The sequence below is a fragment of the Sapajus apella genome, unplaced genomic scaffold (assembly GCF_009761245.1).
Source record: "Sapajus apella isolate SASKATOON/1434 unplaced genomic scaffold, GSC_monkey_1.0 scaffold20, whole genome shotgun sequence".
Lineage (NCBI taxonomy): Eukaryota > Metazoa > Chordata > Mammalia > Primates > Cebidae > Sapajus > Sapajus apella.
In genome coordinates this window covers 28073949-28100358 of record NW_022436960.1, presented here as the reverse complement: position 1 = coordinate 28100358, position 26410 = coordinate 28073949, and the positions used below count along the sequence as shown (strand labels likewise).

General features: G+C 45.4%; 1 protein-coding gene and 1 pseudogene across 1 annotated transcript; one reads left to right on the top strand and one right to left on the bottom strand.

Moving 5' to 3' along the window:
- Window positions 1-477: 477 nt before the first annotated feature.
- PROX2 (prospero homeobox 2) lies at window positions 478-12423 on the bottom strand. Its single transcript, XM_032287855.1, has 5 exons — window positions 10590-12423; window positions 9125-9136; window positions 6430-6531; window positions 4530-4724; window positions 478-3035 (listed from the first exon to the last, which is right to left on the bottom strand). Exons 1-5 carry the CDS (start codon window positions 11880-11882, stop codon window positions 2865-2867), a joined length of 1773 nt encoding a protein of 590 aa, XP_032143746.1. The 5' UTR covers window positions 11883-12423; the 3' UTR covers window positions 478-2864.
- A 9805-nt stretch (window positions 12424-22228) lies between these two features.
- On the top strand, window positions 22229-23167 carry LOC116557700 (annotated as a pseudogene).
- The last annotated feature ends 3243 nt before the right edge of the window (window positions 23168-26410 follow it).

Below are 26410 nucleotides of genomic sequence, written 5' to 3'. Positions count from 1 at the left end.
CTGTATTCCCAGCTACTTGGAAGGCTGAGACAGGAGAATTGCTTGAACCCAGGAGGTGGAGGTTGCAGTGAACCAAGATCATGCCATTGCACTCTAGCCTGGGCAACAGAGCAAAACTGTTTCCAAAAAAAAAAAAAAAAAAAAAAAAGGTTCCTAATGAACATTTTCCTGCATGGGATGCCACCAATTAACTACCTGCTTTTAATTGATAATTGGGCATTAACTCTTCAGTAGTGCCATCATCATAAACCACAGTGCAGACCCTGTTGTCCACCATTGAGAAATTAGACAATTATGCAATATTTGAACACGTCTAATCTAGGAGAGAGTACCCAAGGCTGGGCATGGTGGCTCATGCCTATAATTCTAGCAATTTGGGAGGCTAAGGTGGGAGAATTGTTTGAGCCCAGGAGTTCAAGACCAACCTGGGCAGCATAGTGAGAACCCCATCTCTACAGAAAAGTTTTTAAAAATTAGCCGGGCTTGGTGACATATGCCTGTAGTCCTAGCTACTTGAGAGCCAGAGGTGGGAGAATCACTTGAACCTAAGAGATCGAGGCTACTGTGATCATGGCACTGTGCTCCAGCCTGAGTGAGAGAGGGAGACCCTGTCTCAAACAAATAAAAACATAGCACCCTCACATACCTTAATGGAAAGAATGACCAGATCTTTGGCAAAGCATGACTGCCAAAAGAACATAATAACCCACTCAGCTTACACTCCATGTGTTTCCAACAGAGAGATACACACTTGGTAGAAACAGAAAATTAGAATAGAATTCTGTTGGCAGAGCATATATATTTATACATTCTTCTGTGTTTAGCTCAGTGGTTAGAGAACACTTCCTGGAAAGACTGCAGTACACAAATGTTTTCAATTTGAGCTTGTACATTTCATCTCATTGGTCCCTGAGACAAGGTTCACTGCCCTGGAGGTGACTTGGCTCAGTCTTTAAAACACACACTAATGAATTTCAGGTTTGGGACAGAAGAAGGGCTGCTCTCTATTGGACAATCATGTGAACTTGTTTCCCCTGAATGTAATGTCACTCTGGATAGAGGGCTCTTCTACTGTCTCCAGACACAGAAAACTGATTGCCCTTGCTCTGAGCACTCCATGCTTGCCTGTGTTTAAAACTTAGGTTTCACAGATTCCTTCATTTTTGTGAAAATAGGGCAAAGATCTTCTGAGTGCAACTGGATATATTGAAGAGCACTTAACAATAACCTTTAAATGGCCTGTAAAGAGGGGTTTGGGCTAAGTCTGTTTTGTTTTTCCTTTCAGCTGTTTGAAGTAAGAGAAAATTCAAAGGAAAATTCATCTTTTATACCTTTTTATGCTGATAGATCTAGTGATAGTTTAGGGATTTTATCTCATCTGCTCCAGCTAGCGCCCCACCAGAAAAATCATGGAAGTTGAGTAGCTGAATATGGAAACTTGTTTTATATAGACAGGAAAGAAGTAAGCTAAAGAACTCACAGACACCACTTATCAGGACTACAAGGCCTGAGCTATCTGTTACCCCCACCCCAGCCCGCGTACCTTTGGCAGTGCATACAAAGACTTGATCCTGACTAGCTTAGAAGACAGATGCAGTTACTCAGCTTTGCACGTCTCACCTGTATGCTCAGAGCGGATCACAATTTGTGTTGGGTCAGCAGGGAGGAAAACTGATTTCACGAATTCCTGCATCAGTGGAAGGTCAGCCATGGACTGTAATTTTGTTATGGAGTGGGAGAATTTCCATTGCTGTGTGATGCTGCATTTGTCCCAGTTATGCCGTTTAGCATCTGCAAGGCTGTGCACAGCCTGTGCAAGCCTCCTGTCTGGACCTCACTGCTTCCTTCCTAATTTAAGCAGTGTGGGCCAGATGATCTCCAAAGGCCCTTTCTACCTTTCACAGTCTGAAGTTCAGCTTCTTCAGCAAATATGAGGTTGGGGCATCAATTGCAGTGGTCAACTAGAGACTGTTTGCATTATTCAGCTGATAAGCTCTTCCGGCAGACAAATGTAAATAAACAACAACACTCAAGTCCTGCAGAAAGTTTGTCTTGGGTTTGCTGAAATGATCAGCAGAGATCTTGGGTGGTGCATTACTCCTAAGTATTGGGCAGGAGTTTTCAGGTGACAGTGCCCTGACAATGCTGGATGCTTACTAGGGGTGGGGTCCTGTTTGAGATACTGAGTTCGCAGCAGAGCAGTCGGGCATCAGAAAGTCTTGGTTCCTTGCGGCTCCTGACCGTCCCACCAACCCAGATGTCCTAGCCTCATAGGCTTTGGCAAGTTAGCTTGCAGTTCTAAAGCTTCTGGTGGTCATTTTTTTAGTGATAATAATAACTGCTTTTCAGGGTGAGAAGCTTGAAGTATGTGAAAGTATCTAGCAAATAGATAGTGCTTTATGAGTAGGTGACTAAAAACAGCAATTTGTAAAAACCCCAAATAAGATAACCTCATGTGAAAGTGGGGTTCAAACATTTGTGTGTGAATAACATTGCATAGGACACACTGTCCTTTAACCCTGAACAACCTCATCTTACAGATGAGAGACACCAGGAAGTTCCCAGGGTCACAACACCCTGGAAACAATGGAGTTGAGATTCACGTCTTCTGATTCCAAACTTGTGTTCCTTTTCACAATATACTACCAATACACCAATACAGTTAGTATATTTTATAGTTAAAGTTAAATTTCTGATGATTCTGGAAAAGGAAATAAATGATCAAAATGGTAATAGTACCTATTTTGGTAGAGGAGATTTCCTTGTGCCCTTTTATATGACTACGGCTAAACTGCCATTTAACACAAGCCCAGGAAACCCTAGCCAGTCACTCCTCACGTTGTGGGATCTTAACTCTGAAACAGCTACTGGGGATAGCTGGAAGATTTGAATATCTCTGGGATGTCACTGTCCAGTTTCGAAATAATTTTATAAATGGGTTTCTTCCAGGAAGGATCTGAATCTCTCCCTGCGGAGACAGCCCTGAAGAACTCCTGTAATGTCAAGCTGGCGATTTCCAAGAAGCAATCTGGAACCTGCATTTCCAAAGAGACCCACAAGAAAGAAAAGACATGAGGTTGGGAAGCACTGGTGCCAGAGACCTCGCTAGTGGATGCTGCCTGTTTCTTGGGTAGTGGGCTAGGAGCATCCCTGCTCTACTGGCCCCTGATTCTGCAACCCTAGAAATCCTCTGCTTTCTCATCAAACATAAACTTTGATAGGACAGCTCCAATGAGACAGCCCCGAGAGAAGGTGAATTAAGGACACTCTCTTTATAGGAGGAGCTGATCCCCCTAATGGGTGACTTTTTACTAAGTAGGTCAGAAAATCTTACTGAAAGTAAATCTGTGGCTCAAAGAGACTTTGGCATTCTTTTCCTTAGAACTAACTGTGGAAAGGGGTGCCCCCAAGCTTCTGACTCTCATACCTCACTCTACTGCCTTTTAGGGCTGGGTTTGAAGGGCTTACACTCCTGCTTTCAGAGCTGGTTGACAGGGGGGGCTATTCTAGAACCCTAACCCAGACTGGCACCATGAATGATGGGGTGCCCCACCGCCAAGCTCCAGACCCAGCTTGACTTGGGGCTTGCCGCCACTCCAGGCCAAATGACCACCCTATGTGGAAAGATATGGCAGTGCTGCCTGTCCCATACTGGCCCTGACCCCTTGAGCCTCAGAAAGGGAGGTGTGGTCCATTTTCCCCACAGGTAGTCTTAGCTTTCCAAACACATTCTGACTGACCAGTCGACCAATGGATGACCACAGTTCTTGTGTTTCTTGGAAGTATAAATAAACCACTCTTTGTGATCACAGTCAAGAGAGAAAGCAAGAAGAGGGAAGTGTAATCTGTGCCCAGATATACCTGGCACCTGCAGAATCAGATGCCAGCCTAACAGAGCTGTCAGCTGTGCAGGAGGCAACACATGTCTCTTGATTAGGAATGTGCACCAGTGACACCTAGGCTCACCCTTCACTGACGCTTTACCTCTGAGGTGCCACCAGTGTGCCTTCATAGGGATCCCTGAGGGACTGAGAAGGTTGAATGTTGTTTATTGTTATTTCAAGAGAGGATTAGAGGCGACTTGCTATGGAAGGCCCACGGATACATTTTCAAGGGAAAATACAGATAAGAACGAAATCATGAAAAGCATAGAAATTGTTGAGAAAACCTAGGCCAAGACTAGGTGCTACAGCGGAGCTCAGCATTCAGTCCTGAGCCTCCTGGCACTAAGGCAAAAAGGTCGGTAAGTTATGTAACTGGATAATTACAGGGTATTCAGTCTAAGATGGTGTAACACTGGGAGACCTTTGCCTAAGCTTCAGAATGAAGACTAGCTGAAGACTCAGTTTGCTCCTTCTACCTTGTTGCCTAAGAGACTGTAATCTTTGTGGATGATACAGAGATTGGGCCCAGGCTGCCCTGGCTCTCAGAACTTAAGGACAGACACAGAATGGGGATCTTTCCTAAAACTTGAATCACATAGAGAAAATGCTCATCAGACCTCATGGGACCCCAGTACATGTTCTTACCTCAAAGTCATTTCCCTTGTTATAGTGCATATTGAGAGCTCGAAACAGTTCTGAATTGCGGAGAACCACCAGCATTTTGGGATTGGTGACACCATCTGAAATTGCTTGCCGGGCAAATTTTTCCATTTGGATGTAATAAAACTCACGAAAGTTGCTGAACCACTTGATCATCTGAGAGGTAATGCAGCGGTTGAACTGAACAAACAAGAGGCCCACCAAGTCAGACATTTGCACGAGGTGCTCAGAATTAGAACTGTCTGCATCCAGCTCAACATAGGGGTTCATAGAAATGGCTTTAACCAGCATTAACAGGAGCTTCCTTTAAAAAAAGAAGCCACATCTATTTTCCAAGCCTATTCAGTTATACTCAGAAAAATCTAAATTAGCTACAGTGCCCAACAGAAAATACATTTTTTTTTTTTTTTTTGAGACGGAGTTTCGCTCTTGTTACCCAGGCTGGAGTGCAATGGCGCGATCTCGGCTCACCGCAACCTCCACCTCCTGGGTTCAGGCAATTCTCCTGCCTCAACCTCCTGAGTAGCTGGGACTACAGGCACGCACCACCATGCCCAGCTCATTTTTTGTAGTTTTAGTAGAGACGGGGTTTCACCATGTTGACCAGGATGGTCTTGATCTCTTGACCTCTTGATCCACCCGCCTCGGCCTCCCAAAGTGCTGGGATTACAGGCTTGAGCCACCGCGCCCAGCCAGAAAATACAATTTTTTATGTGCTAGATTTATGAGGGTTGTTTGACCCGTGAAAATCTTTTCGTGGTGTTTGGGACTTAGGGAGAGTCTGGGGTCAAGACCAGTGTGGTGCCAGATTTTGCTGCACCCAAGTGGATTGCCTGGCAGCCCTGGGGACTTCTGCCCGGATAAAGGGCTAAGGGAAGGGCAAAGTGTAGGTCAGAGAGCAGTTTGTTAGCAACTTGGAATGGCACAATTAATTGAAATCAAAATCAGAGGGTGCTGCAGGTATCAACCAAGCAACTGGGTATGAGGGAAAGAAAAGCTTGATTGATATAGACCAGAAGTATTACCAGCCACTAACCCAATACCCAGGGTAAAGGAGGCCCTTGGAAACCTTTTATGGGAACAGAGGAGGTCTGGTCCCAACAATTAGTTTGATTTTCCTTATTGTCACACTTGATCTGTATGTACTTTCACTCAGTTTTGAAATATAGCAGTTCAAATGTAAATTTGATAGTGTCTGACTCTATGTATTTTTCTTTTCTTTTTTTCTTTCTTTTTTTTTTTTTTTTTTTTGAGACTGGGTTTTTCTCTGTCACCCCGGCTGGAGTGCAGTGGCATGATCTCTACTCACTGCAACCTCCACCTCCCAGGTTGAAGTGATTCTCCTGTCTCAGCCTCCCAAGTAGCTGGGATTAAAGGTACCCCCAAGCACACCTGGCTAATTTTTGCATTTCAATAGAGATGAGGTTTCACCATGTTGATCAGGCTGGTCTCAAACTCCTGACCTCGGGTGATCCGTCTGCCTCGGCTTCCCAAAGTGCTGGGATTACAGGAGTGAGCCACTGTGCCCGGCCTATTTTTTCTTTTTCATGGTGTCCCCAGACAAGGCAGAAAACTAGGCCAAAAAGGCCACTAACTTGTGTTTCTCTTTCCATCTACTTTTCCTTCCCATGTGTTTCTGCTTTTCAGGATTATCTACAGCTCAGTAGCTTAAGAATTTAGACACCCAACCTTTCTAGCCTAAATTTATTCATGGCTTTTTAGGGCAGAGTCTCAGCCCAGAAGTGGACATTGCACCAATTCTATCAACAACTCTGAGGGGAGCTTGAAGTGCACATATGATAACCTAGGACTTGCCTCACACCAGGCAAAACACACTGCCACTTGGGAGTTCTGCAGAAGCTGCCATTCAGTTGAGTGACTTTACCTGAACATCAGGAAAATAAGCCTTCAGGAGATTGGAGCTGGGATATCTCGTGAAGAAAAACATTAGTTTGGCCTTCTTCAAGTGACCAGGGTTTAGGCCCTCCTGGATTTATCTCAGTGTCAAGGAAAATTAACACTTTAAAATGCCAGCTTATCAATTAAATAGTGAATTCCTTGTTCCTGTGGTTTCTATTTTATTTCGTTCTGTTTCTGATTGGAATTGTGTATTTGCTCTATTTTTCTGTCTCTGGAACTCTGGTCAAATAAGCTGGATGCCATACATTAAGTCACAGAATGTAAAAACCATCTTGATGTGTAAAAGTTATGTAGCATATATGATACCAAATAGTTTGTTGTAGTGTGCGTGTTGTCCGAAAGGGATGGGAAGAGATGGCAGTTCTACCCCAGATAAACCATTTCAAAGCCCCAAGCAGAGATTTACTTCTCTCTGCCTCAGTTTCCTTAGCTGTAAAATGAGAGGAGTAAACTAGGTGGTCCCCATGCTGGCTGTCACTCTTATCATTGGCTTTGCAGTGTTGCCTTTCTAACCAGCAAACACCTAAGCAGGCTGAGTACCTAGCTCACATTTTGCTCTTGCTCAAGAAGTTTGAACAGTTGGGCGGCACCCGCTCTCCATTTGCCTGGCAGAGCTGTCCCTCATCCTTCAGGTCTCAGCTCAGAAGCTCCCGCCGCCTCTGTTAAAGCCTTCCTTGCCAAATTAGGCCTTCCTTACCCTGGAAGACCCTTGGTACAAACTGCCTCAACGATGACCTTGTTGGAATTTCTACTGCATGTTTGTCTCCTCATTTAGACTGTGAGCTCTTTGAGGGTGAGGACCTTATCTTTTCATCTTTGTGCCTAGCTGGTGCTAGGAACATAGTAGGTGCTCAATAAATATTTGTTGTATGAAGGAGTGAGTGAGTGAATGGTCAACCTTAATCCATACACATACATGGAAATTATATTCCAATCCATACCTCACTCTGGGAACAGACAGATTCCTTCCACTTTAACAAGAGTTGGGGAGTTGTGAGGTGACTGCCTAGCACTGGGGTGGGAGGGAAAGGAAATAAAGCTTCTTACACAAATATGCTTAGTATTTTCAGGGACAGTCCTTAGGCTGAGTCAGAAGCATTACACAGAGTAACCTGGGGTCTCAGATCTGAGAGCTGTAGCTTAAGACAATTATTAAGACTTCCACATCGGGTGAATCTGATTAACCAAAATAAACCAAAGCAACTGAGTATGGTTATAGCTGGCCCAGGCACCTGGTTGCTGCACAGAAGACTCCTCCCTGCTGTCCCATCAGCCCTACTTATCCTTCCTACAGATCCACAAATGCTCTGGAAAGAATCCTGGATTGGGGATTCCAAAGACCCAGTTTCAGACACTGATTTTGCCACATTAGCTGTGTGACCTTGGGCAAGCCACTTCACTGCTCTGGGCCTCATTGCTAAAATGTGGAGTATGGTGGTTAAAGCTTATAGTTGGCCATTAGATCCCGGGTTGAATCCTGGTTGCTCATTAGTGCTTTGGGCGAGTTAGTTCCCTTTTATGTCTCTGCTTCTCAGATACCTGATCTTAGAGTGGATGCTTGAGGATGGTGAGATAATACAGATCTAAACCCCTTATCTGAAATGCTGGGCCAAATGGAGCTCGGATTTTAGAATTTGCTAGCATGTAAAGGTAATATGATGTGTGTACCACACATTAATTAGCATCTACAGCAGAGATGGTCTATAATCCAATACATTAACATTTCTGCAGCAAAATGTATGACTATACTAAGTGGGATAAAATCTATAAGTAGCCTCCAATCAGTGCAGGCCAGGTTTTGCTACCGAAAAAAGATTGCAGGAGTCTTAGGGCGAAAAAAAATCATAGGACTTTTCAAAGCTTTGTGGGTTTCAGAATTGTTGCTAAGTGGTGGCGGACACATACATGTGAAGTGCTGGTAGCAATGCCTGCCACAGAAAAAGTGCTCTGTCAGTCTCCCCTCATGATCTTCACATCTGCCCTATCCATGTCACAGGATGGCATGTGAACGTGAACATTCTTTTTGTGCTGTAAAGCAGCTTGCTCTCAGGTGGCTTTCATGGCCCACAGGAATAAATCTCTGGTCTTGTATTGTAGGCATCAGGAATGAGGGAAGCGTTGAGGGGCCAGGGTGCTGCCAGGGGGCCACAAGTCATTCCAAAGATAGGTGCTTCACCCATGCAGCCAGGCCTGGCTTAGGTATTTCTTAGGATAGGCCCCAAATCTCCAGAAGCTCTCTGAGCCCAATCCCCAATTTGGGGGGCGGGAACAGGCACAAGGAGGTGCTCAACAAATAGCAAATTCTGGGGGACCATCTGCTTGAGGTAGTTTTGCAACTGTCTGAATTTAATGGAGAGTCATCCAGTGGTTATCAAAGGCCTAGACAAGTAGCCTTCTATAGAAAATCTGTCTATGGTGGTATCCCTGTGCCTCCAGGAGTGGCAAGTGAAGTGTTCTGTTCTCAGCATTACTTTTATAGTTGCTTGCTGACTTCCAGGAAAGCTTTGGGGTGTTTCCAGCGGCAGGGGGCGCTCATGGCATTTAGGACACAAAGGCAGTCTCTGGTATGGTGTCCTAAATGCCAGTGTCTCCCTCTGTTGTCCCACCCCATCCTGCTGCCCTCACAGCGATTGCCAGGCAGAGGACACCACTCTTCCCACCTGGGTATGCAACTCCATGGACTCATCAGTCTCTGGAGATTGGCCTCAAAGCTGCCCACAAGAAGCAGCAGTGTGAGCACAGCTCACTTAAAAAGCAGCATCCGGCCGGGCGTGGTGGCTCACACCTGTAATCCAAGCACTTTGGAGGCCAAGGCGGGCAGATCACCTGAGGTCGGGAGTTGAAGACCAGCCTGACCAACATGGTGAAACCCCGTCTTTAAAAAAAGAAAAAGAAAAAGAAAAAGCAGCATCCAAAATATATTCTCAGGAACTTAAGTTCTGCAAGATGCTTGTTAGAAGTGGATTCTTCAGTCATATGGGTTTGGGGCTGTATCCATTCTCTTCTCAGAGCTTCCATTTACTCATGTTAAAGGCTCTGAGAATTCTCACAGAAAAGAAACTATCTCAGTATTTCCCCAAGGTACTTTTTCTGTTAACAATTATTAATCCTGAGGGTTACTCTGGAAAATACATTAAGAGAGTAGCATCTGCTTAAGGGTTGCAAAGATGATGCAGTGAGATCCAGAGCCCTGCAGACCTGCCCGGCCTCTCGGGCCTCCTCATGTGGAGCCTCCTCTCTCTGCATGTGCCCCGCCCCCAGTCTCCAGGCACTCCGTTGCACCTTGGAAGTTGGTCCTTTAACTGAAGACTTCTGGCCATTTCCAGCTGCCTCTCTGGGTTTAATGCCCAAGGAAAACTCCTTTTCCATCTAGCCCAGAAGTTTCTGATCCCTCATATGCTCCCCAGGAATTATCTACACAATACGGGATTTTTGCTTATAGAGCCATGGGGTGGGGAGGCCACACCTCGGATGAGGGCATTCCTTTGACCCTCTCTGCCTAAGTGTATGTGTAGCTGACAACCGAATTAAGGGGTTCTTTCTTCTTTAGGGTATTTATTGTACTTCAAAAGCTTATTTGAGTCTCAAAACCCTTTTAGACCCAAAGGGATAAGTCAAGTGGCGGAACCCGATGGGTCATAGAAGAAGGTAAGTGAACCTTCCGACGTCTTTAAGTTCCAGAATGTGGTCACCACTTTAACCTGAAGGGCCAGAGCAACATTAAGAAGACCCTGAGTGATCTGTCCCCACCTCCTCTTCAGCTTTCAGTTTTCTTGTTTCTCTGCACAGTGCCAATGAGATTTTAATTTATTTTTTGAGACAGTGTCTCTGTTGCCCAGCTGGAGTGCAGTGGTGCAATCATAGCTCACCACAACCTCGAACTCTCAGGCTCAAGCAATCCTCCTGCCTCAGCCTCCTGAGTAACTAGGACTACAGGCGCACACCATCATGTACAGCTAATTTTTTTTTAGAGGTGGGGTCTAGCTATGTTGTCCAGGCTAGTCTTGAATACCTGGCCTCAAGTAATCCTCCCACCTTGGCCTCCCAAAGCATGGGATTATAAGCATGAGCCACTGCACCTGGCCAACAATGAGAACTTCAATTGCTATTAAAGGATATGGGGACCGAAGAGAAAGGCAGTGCCTCAGGCACAGCATGCAGGCCTCCCTGTTCCATCTTCACCGAGGGAAGAAGGGGCAGACTTTCCAGATGGGCAGAGGTGAAAGGCAGGGGACACTGCTGTTGGCTCAGGACCAATGGTTGCAGTTTGGTAGTTCTCCAAGGTTGTAGGGCAGGCTCCGAGGAGGGTTGCCTCTGGGAAGATGAGTCCTGGGAAGGACTGCTACTCCAATGGCCATTGTTGCATCTGTGACCCAGTAGCTGGCTCCGAATCTGATCTTCCTGGATGTGGGAAGGTGCAGTCAATGGACAGTTTGCTGGGGGACCCTGACAAGGTTTGGGGATCATTCTTGGAGAGATAGGGTACCCAGGAGAATCTAGAGTCTTGGCCAATGATAAGTTTCCTATTGGGACCCCAGCTTGCAGCTGGACCCTCCTGGGCAAGGCAGCCAAAGCAAGTGGATTTTCACAGGTCTCTGCCACGGGAGGTGAGGACTCACTTCCACTCTCCGGCACCCACCCCTGACTACCCAGCTGAGTCAGGCGGCCTGGCGGATCCAGTAGGACCTTTTGTAATACCGAGTCCACAGCCCAGGACACTGCCCTGGTCAGCTCTTTTCTCAGAATCTCCAGTGAAGCTGGTGCTCCAGAAGGAAGGAACCTGGGCTCCTCAGACTGGTATTCGGCCTCAGACACTTGGTGCTTTTCTGCCCCAGAAAGGTCCTTGCTGGAACCCTGCTGGTGGTCACTGCTCGAAGCCCAGGGGAAAGGCCCACAGCCATTTCTCTGCTTTGCGCTCAGAGGGCCTTTTCCCTTGCCACAGCCTCCGAGGCCCTGAGCTGTGTCCCTGGGCTCAGCAGCCTGCAGGATGTGCTCTTGCAGATGTCTTAGCTGTTGCTTCAGCAGGTGAAGTTGTTCTCTCATGCGAGGGCCCCCCTTCCTGTTGCCCTGGTCCCGGGCAGGGGCTGGCATCAGGAGCCCTTGCTGTGTGGGAAGGCTCTGCTTCCTCTTCCTCTCTCGGGCCATCTCTGGGCAGTGTGGGGTGTCCCCAGCTTGTATACTGCCTGGCACCAGAGGATTCGGGGAGAGACACATGCCTTGGACAATGGTCTCCACTCTGGCCCTCTTGGCCTGGATGTGTTCATCCAGGTCTGCAGGGCTGGGGACCTGGCTCCAGGGAAACTGGAAGTCTCTACCCAGCTCTGTAGGGGATGAGCTTCTCTCACCTTCCATACAGGCTTCTGCCAGGTAGGAGCAGATCCGGGGCTTCGGAGAAAGCAAAATGGAGTTTGGATCCATCCCAAGCACTTGTTCAGAGCTCCATGAAGCAGCCACAAGGCTTCAGAATTCCTCCTCCTATTTCCTTAGCAGGAAGTGCACCCAGAATGAGCAGGGCTTCCTCCCCTGCACTTAGAAGGGTGAAAAGCCACTGTTGCTGAGAAGCAATTCAGATTCTGGGATACCAGGGCTCATGAACCTCCTGGGCAGACTCCTGAAATTAGAGAATGGAAGAAAACAGTACACGTGACTTTGAACAGTCCTTTTTAAATTTGAATGTGCAAACATTCAACACAGTCTTGTTAAAGTGCAGATTTCAGTTCAGTAGATCTGGGGTGGGGCAGAGATTCTGGATTTTAAACCAGCTCCCAGGTAATGCTGATACTGCTAGTCTCAGAACCCCACTCTGAGAGGATTCCCAGAGTGATCCCACAGGAAGAAAAATCTTCTTCTGCTTGGGCATAAAAATAAAAGAATAATAATATCATAGTGGCAGCTACCTGAGCAACTGGCATTATGCCAAGAACTCTACATCCATTACTTAATTTAATTAATTGTCATAACAGTTCCATGAGAATGGGGTCATGCCTGTTATCTACAAATAAGGAAACAAGATCAGAGAAGAAGTTACTTCCCCATGGTCATGCAGCTAGGTGACAGGCTGGGGTCAAACCAACTTTGTCTGATTCGGAGTGACTCTTCTGGTGACTAAGAGCAACAGAATCACCCAAGGCACTTTTTAGAAATAGCAAATTCGGGCCAGGCACACTGGCTTAACACCTGTAATCCCAACACTTTGGGAGGCCGAAGTGAGCAGATCACCTGAGGTCAGGAGTTCGAGACCAGCCTGACCAACATGGAGAAACCCTGTTTCTACTAAAAATACAAAATTAGCCAGGTGTGGTGGCACATGCCTGCAATCCCAGCTACTCAGGAGGCTGAGGCAGGAGAATCGCTTGAATCTGGGATGTTGCTGTGAGCTGAGATCACACCATTGCACTCCAGCCTGGGTAACAAGAGCAAAACTCTGTCTTAAAAAAAAAAAAGGGAAATAGTAAATTTCGGTTGGGCACAGGTAGATCACCTGAGGTCAGGAGTTTGAGACCAGCCTGGCCAAAATGGTGAAATCCCATCTCTACTAAAAATACAAAAGTGGCATGTGCCTGTAATCCCAGCTACTCAGAGGTTGAGGCAGGAGAATCGCTTGAACCTGGGAGGTGGAGGTTGCAGTGAGCTGAGATTGTGCCATTACACTCCACCCTGGGCAACGAGTGAAACTCCTTCTTGAAAAAAAAAAAGAAAACCATTGCTGTTCTTACTCCTGGAAAAATCAGATTATGCATTTATTGTTCGGTTATTTATTGAGCACCCGCTGTAGGTTGGGCCTTCTTCTGGGCACATGGAGTGAGAAAGATCAGCATAGTCTGCCCTCCTGAAACAGGCAGTGTAGTAGGGAAAGCAGAAAATAAACAAACAAATATATTTTCAGGGTGTGATACCTGCTGTGAAGAGAAAGCACAACAAAGCATTGGAAACTGGGGAGAGTGAGTGCGGAGATGGAGGGAGCTATTTCTTAAACTGGCAGAATTGATATTTTAACCAACAGGGCCACTACAACGATACCCTTGACATGTTAAATTTGAGATAAGTGCTATACAGACCTTTAAATAAAGATGTCAAGGAAGCAATTGGAGGCCTGGCGCGGTGGCTCATACTTGTAATCCCAGCATTTTGGGGGGCCAAGGCAGATGGCTCACAAGGTCAGGAGTTCAAAATCAGCCTGGCCAACATAGTGAAACCCCATCTCTACCAAAAAAAAAAAAAAAAATACAAAAATTAGCCGGGCGTGGTGGTGTGTGCCTGTAGCTCTAGCTACTTGGGAGGCTGAAGCAGGAGAATCACTTGAACCGAGGAGGCAGAGGTTGTAGTGAGCTACGATCATACCACTGCACTCCAGCCTGGGCGACACAGTGAGTGGGCGACACACACACACTGCACTCCAGCCTGGGTGACACAGACTCCATCTCAAAAAAAAAAAAAAAAAGAAAAAGAAAGCAATTGGAGCCTAGGGTTCAGTCTGGCAGATCTGGGCTGGAAATATAAAATTGACGGTGGTCAGCATGTGGCTGGATGAGGTCACGAAGGGAGTGAATGTAGACAGAGAAGGGATGAGGGCCAAGGTCCCAGTCCTGGGACACAGGGACATGAAGAGGCTGGGGGCACGGGTGGGAATCGACCAAGGCAACTGAGAAGGAGCAGTCAGAGAGGCAGCGGGAAACCTCAGAGTGTGTGAGGGCCTGGAAACCAAGCGAAGTAAGTGTTTCTAAGAGGAGGGAGAGGCCAAGTCACAAAGAAATTGTAAAATGACCATTTGAATTAGTAATGTGGAGTCACTGGGAATCCTGATCAACAGTTTTGGTGGTGTAGAGGGAGAAAAAACCTGACTGGAGAGGATTTAAGGGAGAGGATGAGAAGAGGAGTAGGTGACATTGAATTTGACAACTCTTTCAAGGAGTTTTGTAAAGAGGTCAGAAACGGGACAATGCTGGAAGAGAAAATGGGGTCAAGAGAGAGTTTTTGTTTCTTTCTTTTTTTTTCTTTTGAGATGGAGTCTCACACTGTTGCCAGGGCTAAAGTGCAGTGGCAGGATCTTGGCTCACTGCAACCTCTGCTTCCCGGGTTCAAGCGATTCTCCTGCCTCAGCCTCCTGAGCAGCTGGGATTACAGGCGCCTGTCACCAGGCCCGGCTAATTCTTTGTATTTTTAGTAGAGATGGGGTTTCACTATGTTGGCCAGGCTGGTCTCGAATGCCTGACCTCGTGATCCACCCGCCTCGGCCTCTGAAAGTGTTGAGATTACAGGCATGAGCCGCTGCACCCTGCCAAGAGAGAGCTTTTCAAGATGTCAGAATAACAGCATATTTGTAGGCTGAAGACAGTGATGCTGCAGAAAGATGAAATATGTTAATGTAGGCAAGAGGGGGAGAATTTCTGGAGCCATGTGCTTGAGTAGGAAGGAGGGGAAGCGATCTGGTGCACACACAGAGGGATTGACGTGAGACGGGAACGCTCTGTTCATCCAAGTGGCAAGAGGAAGAGCAGAGGATATATACTGGTGCAGGCAGGTGGACACATCTGGTGGGAATTGGAAGTTTTCTTTTGATTGTTTCGGTGTTCTCAATGACATTGTCACTGGTATTCATCCTCTAAACTGTAGCTCTGCTTATGCCCCTCTACGGAATCAAAGTCTTTGCTAGCTTCCTGTGGACTGGAAGGTTCAAGTGTCTCAGCTCTTCATAAACATGGTCTCGATCTAACTGTTTCGGAGCCAGTACTCTCAACACTCGTCTGTGTCCAGCTGTCCTGGACTTTGTGTTCACTGAACAGGCCAAACTCCTTCCAGCCTCCGTGCCTTTGCACTTACATTCTCTTAGCCTGACCAGCCCTTCTCCCACTTTTCCACTGACAAACCCTTATTCCTCTTTTGAAATCCAACTGAAATGACACTTCCCCTCTGAAGTGATCAGTGCTGACTGTGAGCTCCCTCTTTGTGTCCCCAAGTAGTGCCTGATGGCCAGATGTCACCAAACAGGTGTTTGCTAACTCCATTGAATAAAGTGTTCATAAATACTTCATTTATACTGATTTTTGTCTCCCTGATAGACAACACTTTATGTCAGATCTCTCCAGCACCTAGCATGGAGGCTTGTACATGGAACAAAATCAATGCAGACAGAAAGACAGACAGGTAGACAGAGTCATTGATTAGAAGAGCATAGAATCACCAACATTGCCGAGTCACCCTTGTGGGTTATTCAAGGTATTCTTTCTGAGGTTTCACGTAGTCACTAGACTAGAAGACGTATCTCCTTATCTTTATCAACACTGGGCCTTGTCTTTCCATGTGTGCTCCAGAAGACAGATCTACTAGGGTAACAGATGGGGCCAGTGTGCTTAATGAAGCAACAATGAACAGAAATATCTTGAGGCCAGAAACTGGAAATCTAGCCAGACTCCACTGTTGTTGGGTGCCCAGAGATGTTTACACCCATGCAATCATGGAAACTCTGCCTCTGGGCTGCTGAGGAACAGGAAACCTCAGTGCTGAGGCCAGCGCACTGCCCGCAGCCCTTCATCTGGGTAAGTCTGCATGAAGTAGTGACTGGAAATTAGCTGGTAGCGCTCTCATATTCACTGATTCACTGATAGAGGTAGCAATTGTCACACTCCTTTAAAAATAGCTTTATGGCTTCCCTTAGATTATAAAAGTAATGTAGGATCATTTTACTTCCCAAATATAGAAATGTATTAAGAGGAAAAGAAAGACACTATAATGCTGCTCCCAGAGAAAATCAGTTAAGATTTTGGTGTTCATCATTTTTGCCGAACTCTTTTCTCCGTGTACCGAGAAATTTATAATTTCTCATAATTATATATATTGAAAAAGAACAAAAATGGTGTTATAGATATATAGTTTTATGCCTCCATTTTTTTCTTTCATGTAGATGAATATCAGTCTACAGCAACATCGTGAAAGCTGACAATATTCTATTGCATAGATGTACCATAATTTACTTAACCAGTTCCCGTTTGATAGATCCCTTCTCACATTTTCACTATTATAGAAGCATAGACAAGAGAGTATGGAGATAGATAACGTAGACCCACAAGTCAGACTGCCTAGACTTGAATCCCTATGGCCACTTAGCTAGCTTTGTGACCTTCCTGTACCTCAGTTTTCTCATCAGTAAAATGGGCATAATCATAATATCTATGATTATTGTAGGATTCATGTCCAGATCCAATAATTTAACAAATGTTATATTTTTAGAACAGTTCCTGGCACTTAGTTGTTGCTGACAAGTTGTAGCTATTGTTATTATGAATAATATTAGGGTAAACACTCCTACATTTCTAGGGGGACTACATTTCTAGAAGTGAAAATATTGCGTCAAAGCCTAAACTGTTAAACTATTCTACTTCTTTTCTGACTGTCCTCCAGAAATGCACCAACTGATTGGGGGTGGAGATGAGGGACTCAAGGAGAATCTTCAACTTTTACTCTGTATATTTCTACATTAATTGAATTTTTACAAGAATATATTCATACGATACTTGTATATATACACTTTTTTTTTTTTTTTTTGAGACGGAGTTTCGCTCTTGTTACCCGGGCTGGAGTGCAATGGCGCGATCTTGGCTCACCGCAACCTCCGCCTCCTGGGTTCAGGCAATTCTCCTGCCTCAGCCTCCTGAGTAGCTGGGATTACAGGCACGCGCCACCATGCCCAGCTAATTTTTTATAGTTTTAGTAGAGACGGGGTTTCACCATGTTGACCAGGATGGTCTCGATCTCTTGACCTTGTGATCCCCCCGCCTCGGCTCCCAAAGTGCTGGGACTACAGGCGTGAGCCACCGCGCCTGGCTATACACTTTTAAATGGCCAATTTGTGTTCCTACCAATATATCTATAAAATAACACATATCTCCCTATCTTTATCAACACTGGGCATTGTCTTTTCAATATTTACCTTTATGACAGATGACAATGTTACCTCATTATGTGTATTTCTTTGGTTCTCAGAAATCTTGAATAAACTTGTTCAATTTTCATACATTTTTTTGGAAATATTCATAGATTATATATTAAGAAACTTAAAAATATTTATACCATTTGAATCAGTGGTTCTATGTCTATGAAGTTAAGCCAAGAAAATGATGGCTAGACTCATAAATTTATGTCAAAGATGGTCATCCTAGTATTATTAATAAGAGTAGAGACTGGTGGTCGGGCGAGGTGGCTCACACCTGTAATCTCAGCACTTTGGGAGACTGAGGCGAGTGGATCATGAGGTCAGGAGTTCAACACCAACCTGGCCAAGATGGTGAAACCTCATCTCTACTAAAAATACAAAAACTGGTGGTGGGCACCTGTAATCCCAGCTACTCGAGAGGCTGAGGCAGAGAATCGCTTGAACCTGGGAGGTGGTGGTTGCAGTGAGCCAAGATTGTGCCACTGCACTCCAGCCTAGGCAACAGTGAGACTCCATCTCAAAAAAAGAAAAAAAAATTAAAAGAGTAGGAACTGGTTAAATATAGTATAATCTACATGATGCCATATTATGCAATCATCTTGAAAAACAGTGTTTAAGTGTATGTAACATTATTTTATAAAACTGGAGTGGGGGGTAAGAGAAAATTAGATATTAAAAAATACAAAGAAAAGTATGAGGCCAGGTGTGGTGGCTCATGCCTGTAATCCTAGCACTTTGGGAAGCTAAGGTGGGAGGATCGCTTGAGCCCAGGAGTTTGAGACCAGATCAGACAAAAAAAAAAAAAAAAAAAAGCTGGGCATTGTGGTGGCTTGTACCCATAGACTCAGCTACTAAGGAGGCTGAGGCAGGAGAATCACAGGAGCCCAAGAAGTTGAGGCTGCAATGAGCTGTGATTGCACCGCTGCACTCCAGCCTGGGCAACAGAGTGAAAGCCTGTCTCAAAAAAACTATACACACACACACACACACACACACACACACACACATATGTATATACACACACACATATGTGTATATATATATACATATATATATACACACATATAAATAATAGAGAAAGAAATATATTAAAATGTTAGCATAGTTGTTTATGGGTGATGGAACCACAAGTAATTTTTTTCTCTATTTTTTCTTTTTCTAAATTTTCTATATTTTTAATGGTTACGTTTTCATTTTTGTAAAGAAAAAAAGGCAATCTTGCCTTCGTTAATTAAAAATTTGCATTTATGGAGAAGGCTATGCCAGTCAAGGGCATGGGATATATGAGAAATCTCCGTCTGTACTTTCCATTCAATTTTGCTGTGAACCTAAAACCACTCTAAAAAATAAAGTCTAGGCCAGGCACGGTGGCTGACGCCTGCAATCCCAGCACTTTGGAAGCCCCAGGCAGGCGGATTGCCTGAAGTCAGGAGTTCGAGACCAATGTGCCAACATGGTGAAACCCATCTCTACTGAAAATACAAAAAATTTAGCCAGGTGTGATGGCATGTGCTTGTAATCCCAGCTACTTGGGAGGCTGCGGCAGGGGAATTGCTTGAATCAGGGAGGTTGAGGTCGTGGTGAGCTGAGATTGTGCTTTTGCACTCCAGCCTGGAGACAGAGCGAGACTCTGTCTCAATAAATAAATAAAGTCTAGACAGTTGTGGTGGTGCTTGCCTGTAGTCTCAGCTACTCAGGAAGTTGAGGTGGGAGGATTGCTTGAGCCCCGGAGTTTGAAGCTGTAGTGTGCTATGATCACGCCTATGAATGGCCACTGCACTCCAGCCTGGGGAACAAAGTGAGACTGTCTCCAAAAACATAAAATAGTGGCCAGGCATGGTGGCTCACACCTGTAATCCCAGCACTTTGGGAGGCTGAGGCAGGTGGATCACAAGGTCAGGAGTTTGAGACTAGCCTGAGCAACATGGTGAAACCCCGTCTCTACTTAAAAAAATACAAAACTTAGCTGGGCATGGTGGCGCATGCCTGTAATCCCAGCTACTTCCTCAGGAGGCTGAGGAAGGAGAATCTCTTGAACCCACGAGGCAGAGATTATGTTGAGCCACAATCGTGCCACTGCACTCCAGCCTGGGCAACAGAGCGAGACTGAATCTCAAAAAAAAAAAAAAAAAACCATAAAATGGATAAAGTCTATTTTAAAAACTGCACTTTTTTCTCATTTATTCTTTCCCAGATACATATTCCTGGGTACCAGAAATAAAAAACCCCACTGGAGAAGCAAATTTAGCTACAAAGACAAGCATAGAACATTCATAAGATAGCTGCAAAGATACACAGGATTTTATAACTGGAAAATGTAAAATGAGCGTGAGTTTGAATTTCAAGTATCTAATGGGCGACATAAGGCTGGATGTGGTAGCTCACGCCTGTAATTCCAGTGCTTTGGGAGGCCAAGGCTCAAGGGTCGCCTGAGCTTGGGAGTTTGAGACTAGCCTGGGCAGCATATCAGATCCCATCTCTGCAAAAAAATTTAAAAAAATTAACTAGGTGTGGTGGCACCCATCTGTGGTTCCAGCTACCTGGGAGGCTGAAGTGGGAGGATCTCTTGAGCCCAGGAGGTCGAGGATGTAGTGAGCCATGACAGCACCACTGCACTCAGCCTGGGCAACACAGCAAGACCCTATCTCAAACAAACAAACAAGAACGTATGAGAGAAGTCGTGTGTTGTCTCCTTTCAGCTTTGTGTTAGAGCACCTGGACGTGAGCTGAGAAGGAACAGCCAGTGTCTGTAGCATCATCACCTGCACAGATCACCTCCTACATGGCAGCCTTTCTCCCTGTGAGTCTGTGCTTCCAGGGAATATCCCTGGAGAGCTCCCGAAGCTCTGCCCAAGTGGGGCAAAGGGGAAGGGCTGCCTATGGGGCCAGCTGAGGTGAGACCGGCAGCACACAGGCCATGTCTCCCTTCTATGATGTGTACACATTTAGGGAACAGCAAACACCTTTGATGTGCTTCAGCTGGGTCACGGGAGAGCCAATCAATAAAGCAAAGTGGGCTGTGGAGAGTCCTCAGGTGAAAGGTATCTCGTGCAGCCCAAGGGATGCTAACTCGTCCTCATCACTGTTGTTGAATCTTAATCCAGATTTTTTTTTTCTGAGATGGAGTCTTGCTCTGTCACCTAGGCTGGAGTGCAGTGGCACGATCTTGGCTCACTGCAACCTTCACCTCCCGGGCTCAAGCAATTCTCCTGCCTCACTCAGCCTCCCAAGTAGCTGGAATTACAGGTGCCTGTCACCATGCCCAGCTAATTTTTGTATCTTAGTAGAGATGGGGTTTCACCATGTTGGCCAGACTGGTCTCAAACTTCTGACTTCGTGATCTGCTTGACTCGGCCTCCCAAAGTGCTGGGATTACAGGCCTGAGACACCACGCCTGGACTCAATCCCGATTTATACAATAAGTTTTATTGTTATTTCCTTGATAAAATTCCTGCCTGGTTTTTGTTAGGAAAACATGTTTTTCTTTGCAGTATTTTGTTCATTCATTTTCTAGTTGGATCCCAACTGGACCAGCCTTGTGCCTAGCAGACAGCTACCCAACATGATTGTAAAGGTGTGGAGGAAAATGCCTTATCCTGAAACCCCGCTGCTACCTTCATCAACACTTACCGTGGGATCTAAGGGCCCAGCACTGGCGTTTCATAATAACGATGACTTATCACATCTATATGAATACATTTTGTCTTCCCCACGGTACTCCTGAACAGCCTCCCATCCAAATACATGCCAGACAGAGCTAACTTTAGCTACTGATGAAGAGATGTTCAGGGTAGCACATCTCAAAGTCACATAGCATTTTTATGCTTTACAAAGACATTATCCTATACAACCTTCATTTTTATGATTTACAAAGGCATTATCATATACCACCTTATCCTGTTCCATTCTCTACGATGGGAGACCCTCTGCAGTGTCCCCACTCTGCTGCATGTCGGAGGCCACCCATCCATCTCTGGTCCAGCCCTGAGCAGCTCTCTTCACTGCACTGGCTGATGGCAGAAATGAGTAGAGGGGATCAGACTGACAGGCCTAGGCCACACGGCCCTGTCTGTCCACAGACACAGACACGGTGAAGTCAGGAGCCCTGGTGATCTGCTTCGATGATGGCTGTGAACTATGGAATGACCTACCGGGTATTAGACCTGGGGGGAATTGTTAGCTCTTATGTGAACTTACACAAATTAACTTCGCCTTTTTCCTTCAGTTTCTCTGGCTGTAAAATGGGGTTGATAACAGCCCATCTCCTAGGATTGTGGTGAGGATCACCATGGGCCCTGCATTCTCTGGTGCTGGAAATAGGCACTCCTTAACTGGTTTCCTTTCCTCCTAGGGTGGGTTCAGGAGCCCCCACAGCCATAGAACTCTAGAGGTGGAAAGGGTTTAGGAGCATCTGATACAGTGGCTGGTTTCCAGATTTTTATATTTTTAGATTTCAACAACCATTAGTAAAATAAAGAAGGCTTCTGGTCCCAGCCAAGGTGCCAGTCACCTCCTGAGATCCTGTGCCTTCAAACCCTGAGAGTCCATAAATAAGCCGGGTTTGGTGGCTCACACCTGTAATCAAAGCATTTTTGGGAGGCCAAGGTGGATGGATCACAAGGTCAGGAATTCAAGACCAGCCTGGCCAAGATGGTGAAATCCCGTCTCTACTAAAAATACAAAAATTAGCCAGTCATGGTGGCAGGTTCCTGTAATCCCAGCTACTCAGGAAGATGAGGCAGGAGAATTGCTTGACCCCGGGAGGCAGAGGTTGCAGTGAGCCAAGATCACGCCACTGCATTCCATCCTGGGTGACAGAGTGAGACTCTGTCTCAAAAAAAAAAAAAAAAAAAAAAAACCGAAGAAGAAATTAAGGCTTAAGGAACTAGAGAGTCACTTGCAACAAGTGGATGGATTCGAAAAGGCCCAGCTACTTCCAGAATAGTACCCCACCAAGCTTCGAATTGCAGCATGCATGCTCCATGAAATCCATAACACTTATGGAGACATTGAAAATAAAGTCTTTGCAGATCTAGGCTGTGGTTGTGGAATGCTTAGCATCGGAACTGCAATGTTAGGAGCAGGGTTGTATGGTGGATTTGACAGAGATGAAGACGTATCAGAAATGTTTAATAGGAATGTGGAAGAGTTTGAGTTAACAAGTATTGACATGGTTCAATGTGATGTGTGCCTGTTATCTAACAGAATGCCAAGTCATTTGTTACGGTAATTATGACTCCTCCTTTGGGGACCAAAAATAATAAAGGGATAGATATGGCTTTTCTATAGACTGCTTTGGAAATGACAAGAACAGTAGCATATTCTTTACACAAATCCTCAGAGAACATGTTGAAAAGAAAGCAGCAGAATGGGAACTGAAGATAGATATTATTTCAGAGCTTCGAGATGATCTGCCAGCATCATGCAAGTTTCTTAAAAAGAAATCAGTGGACATTGGAGTGGACCTAATTCAGTTTTCGTTTTAAAAGGCCGCCCAAAACAAAAGTAGTTTAAAATATATTTTAAATGAGTTTAAAAATTGGTTTACCAAAAATAAAAATAAAATGAAGAGGAAAGACATCGGACTAGCTTGAGAGTTACTGACATTTTATTTTGCAGGCAAAGACACAAAAAGTAAGTATACAAAAGACTACATCTACCATCACTTTTATTTCCTTTTTAAAATTTTTTCATCTCCCTTTCCTGGTACATGATTTTTACTTCTTAAAGAATCTTGGCTGGGCGCCGTGGCTCATGCCTGTAATCCCAGCATTTTGGGAGGCCGATCACCTGAGGTCAGGAGTTGGCGACCAGCCTGGCCGATATGATGAAGCCTCGTCTCTACTAAAAATACAAAAATTAGCCAGGTATGGTGGCAGGCACCTGTAATCCCAGCTACTCAGGAGGCTGAGGCAGGGAGAACTGCTTGAACCTGGGAGGCAAAGGTTGCGGCGAACCAAGATCTCGCCATTGCACTCCAGCCTGGGCAACAGAGCGAGACTCCATCTTAAAAAAAAAAAAAAAAGAATCTTAACCACCTTGTTTTTGAAAGAAAAAAGGGCGAAGGGCATAATATGCAAATAAGTTTAGCTTTGTGAAAAACCCTTTACATTGTCTTTTCTCATTTTTCTAAAAACCAAGGGAAATGTCACGGACTAGTGTTCGGGATCCTGGATCTTCATGGCATGCCTTTATGGATGAGGAAACAGGAGTTCAGAGAGGTAAGGTGACATGCCCAAGGTCACACAGCAGCTGCAATGTCTCCTTGCTCTCTAGGAAAACACCCCTGGACATCAGAGATCCTTACATGTGGCTGTCCAGGCATCCGGGCTGGGAGTTAGGAGGTCTGGGCTCTAATCCCGGCTATTGGTCCTAAAGCTGCACTTTCCGCATTTCATCTTTTGTAAAATGGAGATGACAATCACCCCTTCACTCAGAACCTGGCTGAGAACCTAATGAAAGAAGAGCTTCAAAAGGGCTCCAGAGATGCATACACGGTATTGTGGAGTAAGGAATTAGGGAGTGAAATGTCTCCAGGTCTGTAATTTACCTGAAAGTATTTCAGCCAACAAAAATAAATGAAGCCAATACATACGAACAATTGTTAAATCTATGTGATGAGTATGGGGTGGGTGTTGCCATGCTACTCTCTACTTCTCTGCACATTTCACAATTTTCATAATCTTCCATAATTTTTAAAACAATACTCTGACAAAGTAAATGGAAAGGATGGTGTTACTCACAGAGAAGAGGTCCTCCGGGAGGTCCTTGTCTTGGGCTCTGTGGCCAGGTGGGGCCAGCCACCCTAGAAGACTGAGCAGCCCACTCTTCACCAGCCTTGGGCAGATAGAGGCATGGTCAGGAAGTGCTTCTGGTTTCCCTGCTTCCTCTCCAGGCAGGCCTGGTGCCCGCGACTGAGTGAGGGAAGCCTCTGGCCCCTTCTTAGCACAAAGCACTGTGTGACAGATCCAGTCTTGCTGCAGCCACTGACTCTGGGGACAGTGGGGGCTGCTTAGTGCAGCCAACCAGCATAGGGGGCTTATGAATATGCAAATAGAGGCTACCTGGTTGGCTGCCCCCTGCCATTTCTCACCCCTGCCCCAACTCAGGTGCCCAGAAAAGCCAGCTCAGAGAGGACCTTCCTGAAAAGCCATCTCTTCTGTCCTCGCCTATGGACCATAGACCCCTTTGAAAATTTGGGGACTGAATCACCCAGCTTCTCTCATTGCGCTGGCCTCCATCGGGAAGCTCCTGACCTTTGCTTCCAAATTCCCCAGAGAGGCAGCTCCAGAGTGAACATCTTTCTCCCTGTCCCTCAAGCTTTCTTAGAAGACTGGAATCAGGCCAGCAGCAAACCATGGCATCTCGGATCTGCAGGAGCGAGAGGCTGCATGGCCCTCCTTCCTGCAGAGGCCCAAACACTGCTGAGGAAGATGCTGCTGGGCCAAAAGCACCTGTCCCTGACAGACCTGGGAGAACTCACTGGCCAAGCCCACCTGCTCCCGAATGTCACCCACATTTTGCCATCCCCTCCTCCTTCAGCTTGGGAAATGGAATGGATGTTATGAAATACAGCAATGAAAATCAATAAACCACAGCTCAACTCGTCAACATGGATAAATCCTCACAACAGTGTGGAGTGGAAGAAGTAAGTCACAGAGGCTGGGCTCAGTGGTCCACGCCTGTCATTCCAGCACTTTCAGAGGCCAAGGCAGGCAGATTCACTTAATCCCAGGAGTTCAAGACCAACCTGGGCAACAGGGAGAGACCACATCTCTATCAAAAATACAAAAAACAAACAAACAAAACAAATTAGCCAGGTGTAGTGGCGTGCGCCTGTGGTCCTAGCTACTCGGGAGGCTGAGATGGGAGGATTGCTTGAGCCCAGGAGGCGGAGGTTACAGTGAGCCGAGATCACACCATTGGACTCCAGCCTGGCTGATAGAGCGAGACCCCATTAAAAAAAAAGAAAGAAAGGCCGGGCACGGTGGCTCAAGCCTGTAATCCCAGCACTGTGGGAGGCCGAGGCGGGTGGATCACGAGGTCAAGAGATCGAGACCATCCTGGTCAACATGGTGAAACCCCGTCTCTACTAAAACTACAAAAAATTAGCTGGGCATGGTGGCGCGTGCCTGTAATCCCAGCGACTCAGGAGGCTGGGGCAGGAGAATTGCCTGAACCCGGGAGGCGGAGGTTGTGGTGAGCCGAGATCGCGCCATTGCACTCCAGCCTGGGTAACAAGAGCGAAACTCTGTCTCAAAAAAAAAAAAAAAAAAAAAAAAGAAAGAAAAAAATGAAATAAGTTACAGAATGATACAGGCGCTGTGATTCCATTTCTACTAAGTTCAAAAATACACCCAAAAAATCCCCACACAAAAACATGTCTAGATTTTCATTTTGTATTCATCTGTCCATTATTCTGAATTACAACTAAATGAAGAGATAGACAGATAGATGAAATCTAGGTATCATAGGTAATAAGAGTGAATCTAGGGCATAGTTCTTTAAGGAGCCCAAAGATGGAAGCATAGGCTATGGCCCCGTCTACCATCCTGCAAATAATATTCATACATACATAGGCAAGGATGTGCGTGCATGGTTTCAGAACACACATAAGAAAACTTGGGAAGTTGAGGTAAATGAGCTACTTAATCCTTTCTAAAAACACACCTTTTTCTTATTTAATTTGAAAGTAAATACATCTTTCACTTTTTTCAATTTTTTTATTTTTTCTATATTGGGCCACTGCTGGAGACATCTTTTTCTTAAGTTAAAAACAGAGGCAAAAATGTGTATAGTTTAGAACATAAGCAGATTGAAGCTATCATGAAACTAAGGGGATGGTTAATATATAATTTAGTATAGTAATGGCTCACTGAGTGTGATGATGGACAAGTGCCACAGGGAGCTTTTCCATTCCTTCAGCTGGGCAGCAAGTATGGGAATTCCTTTTATTATTTTTCTTTTAAATACACATAGATTGTTATATCTTTTTTTTTTTTTTTTTTTTTTTTTT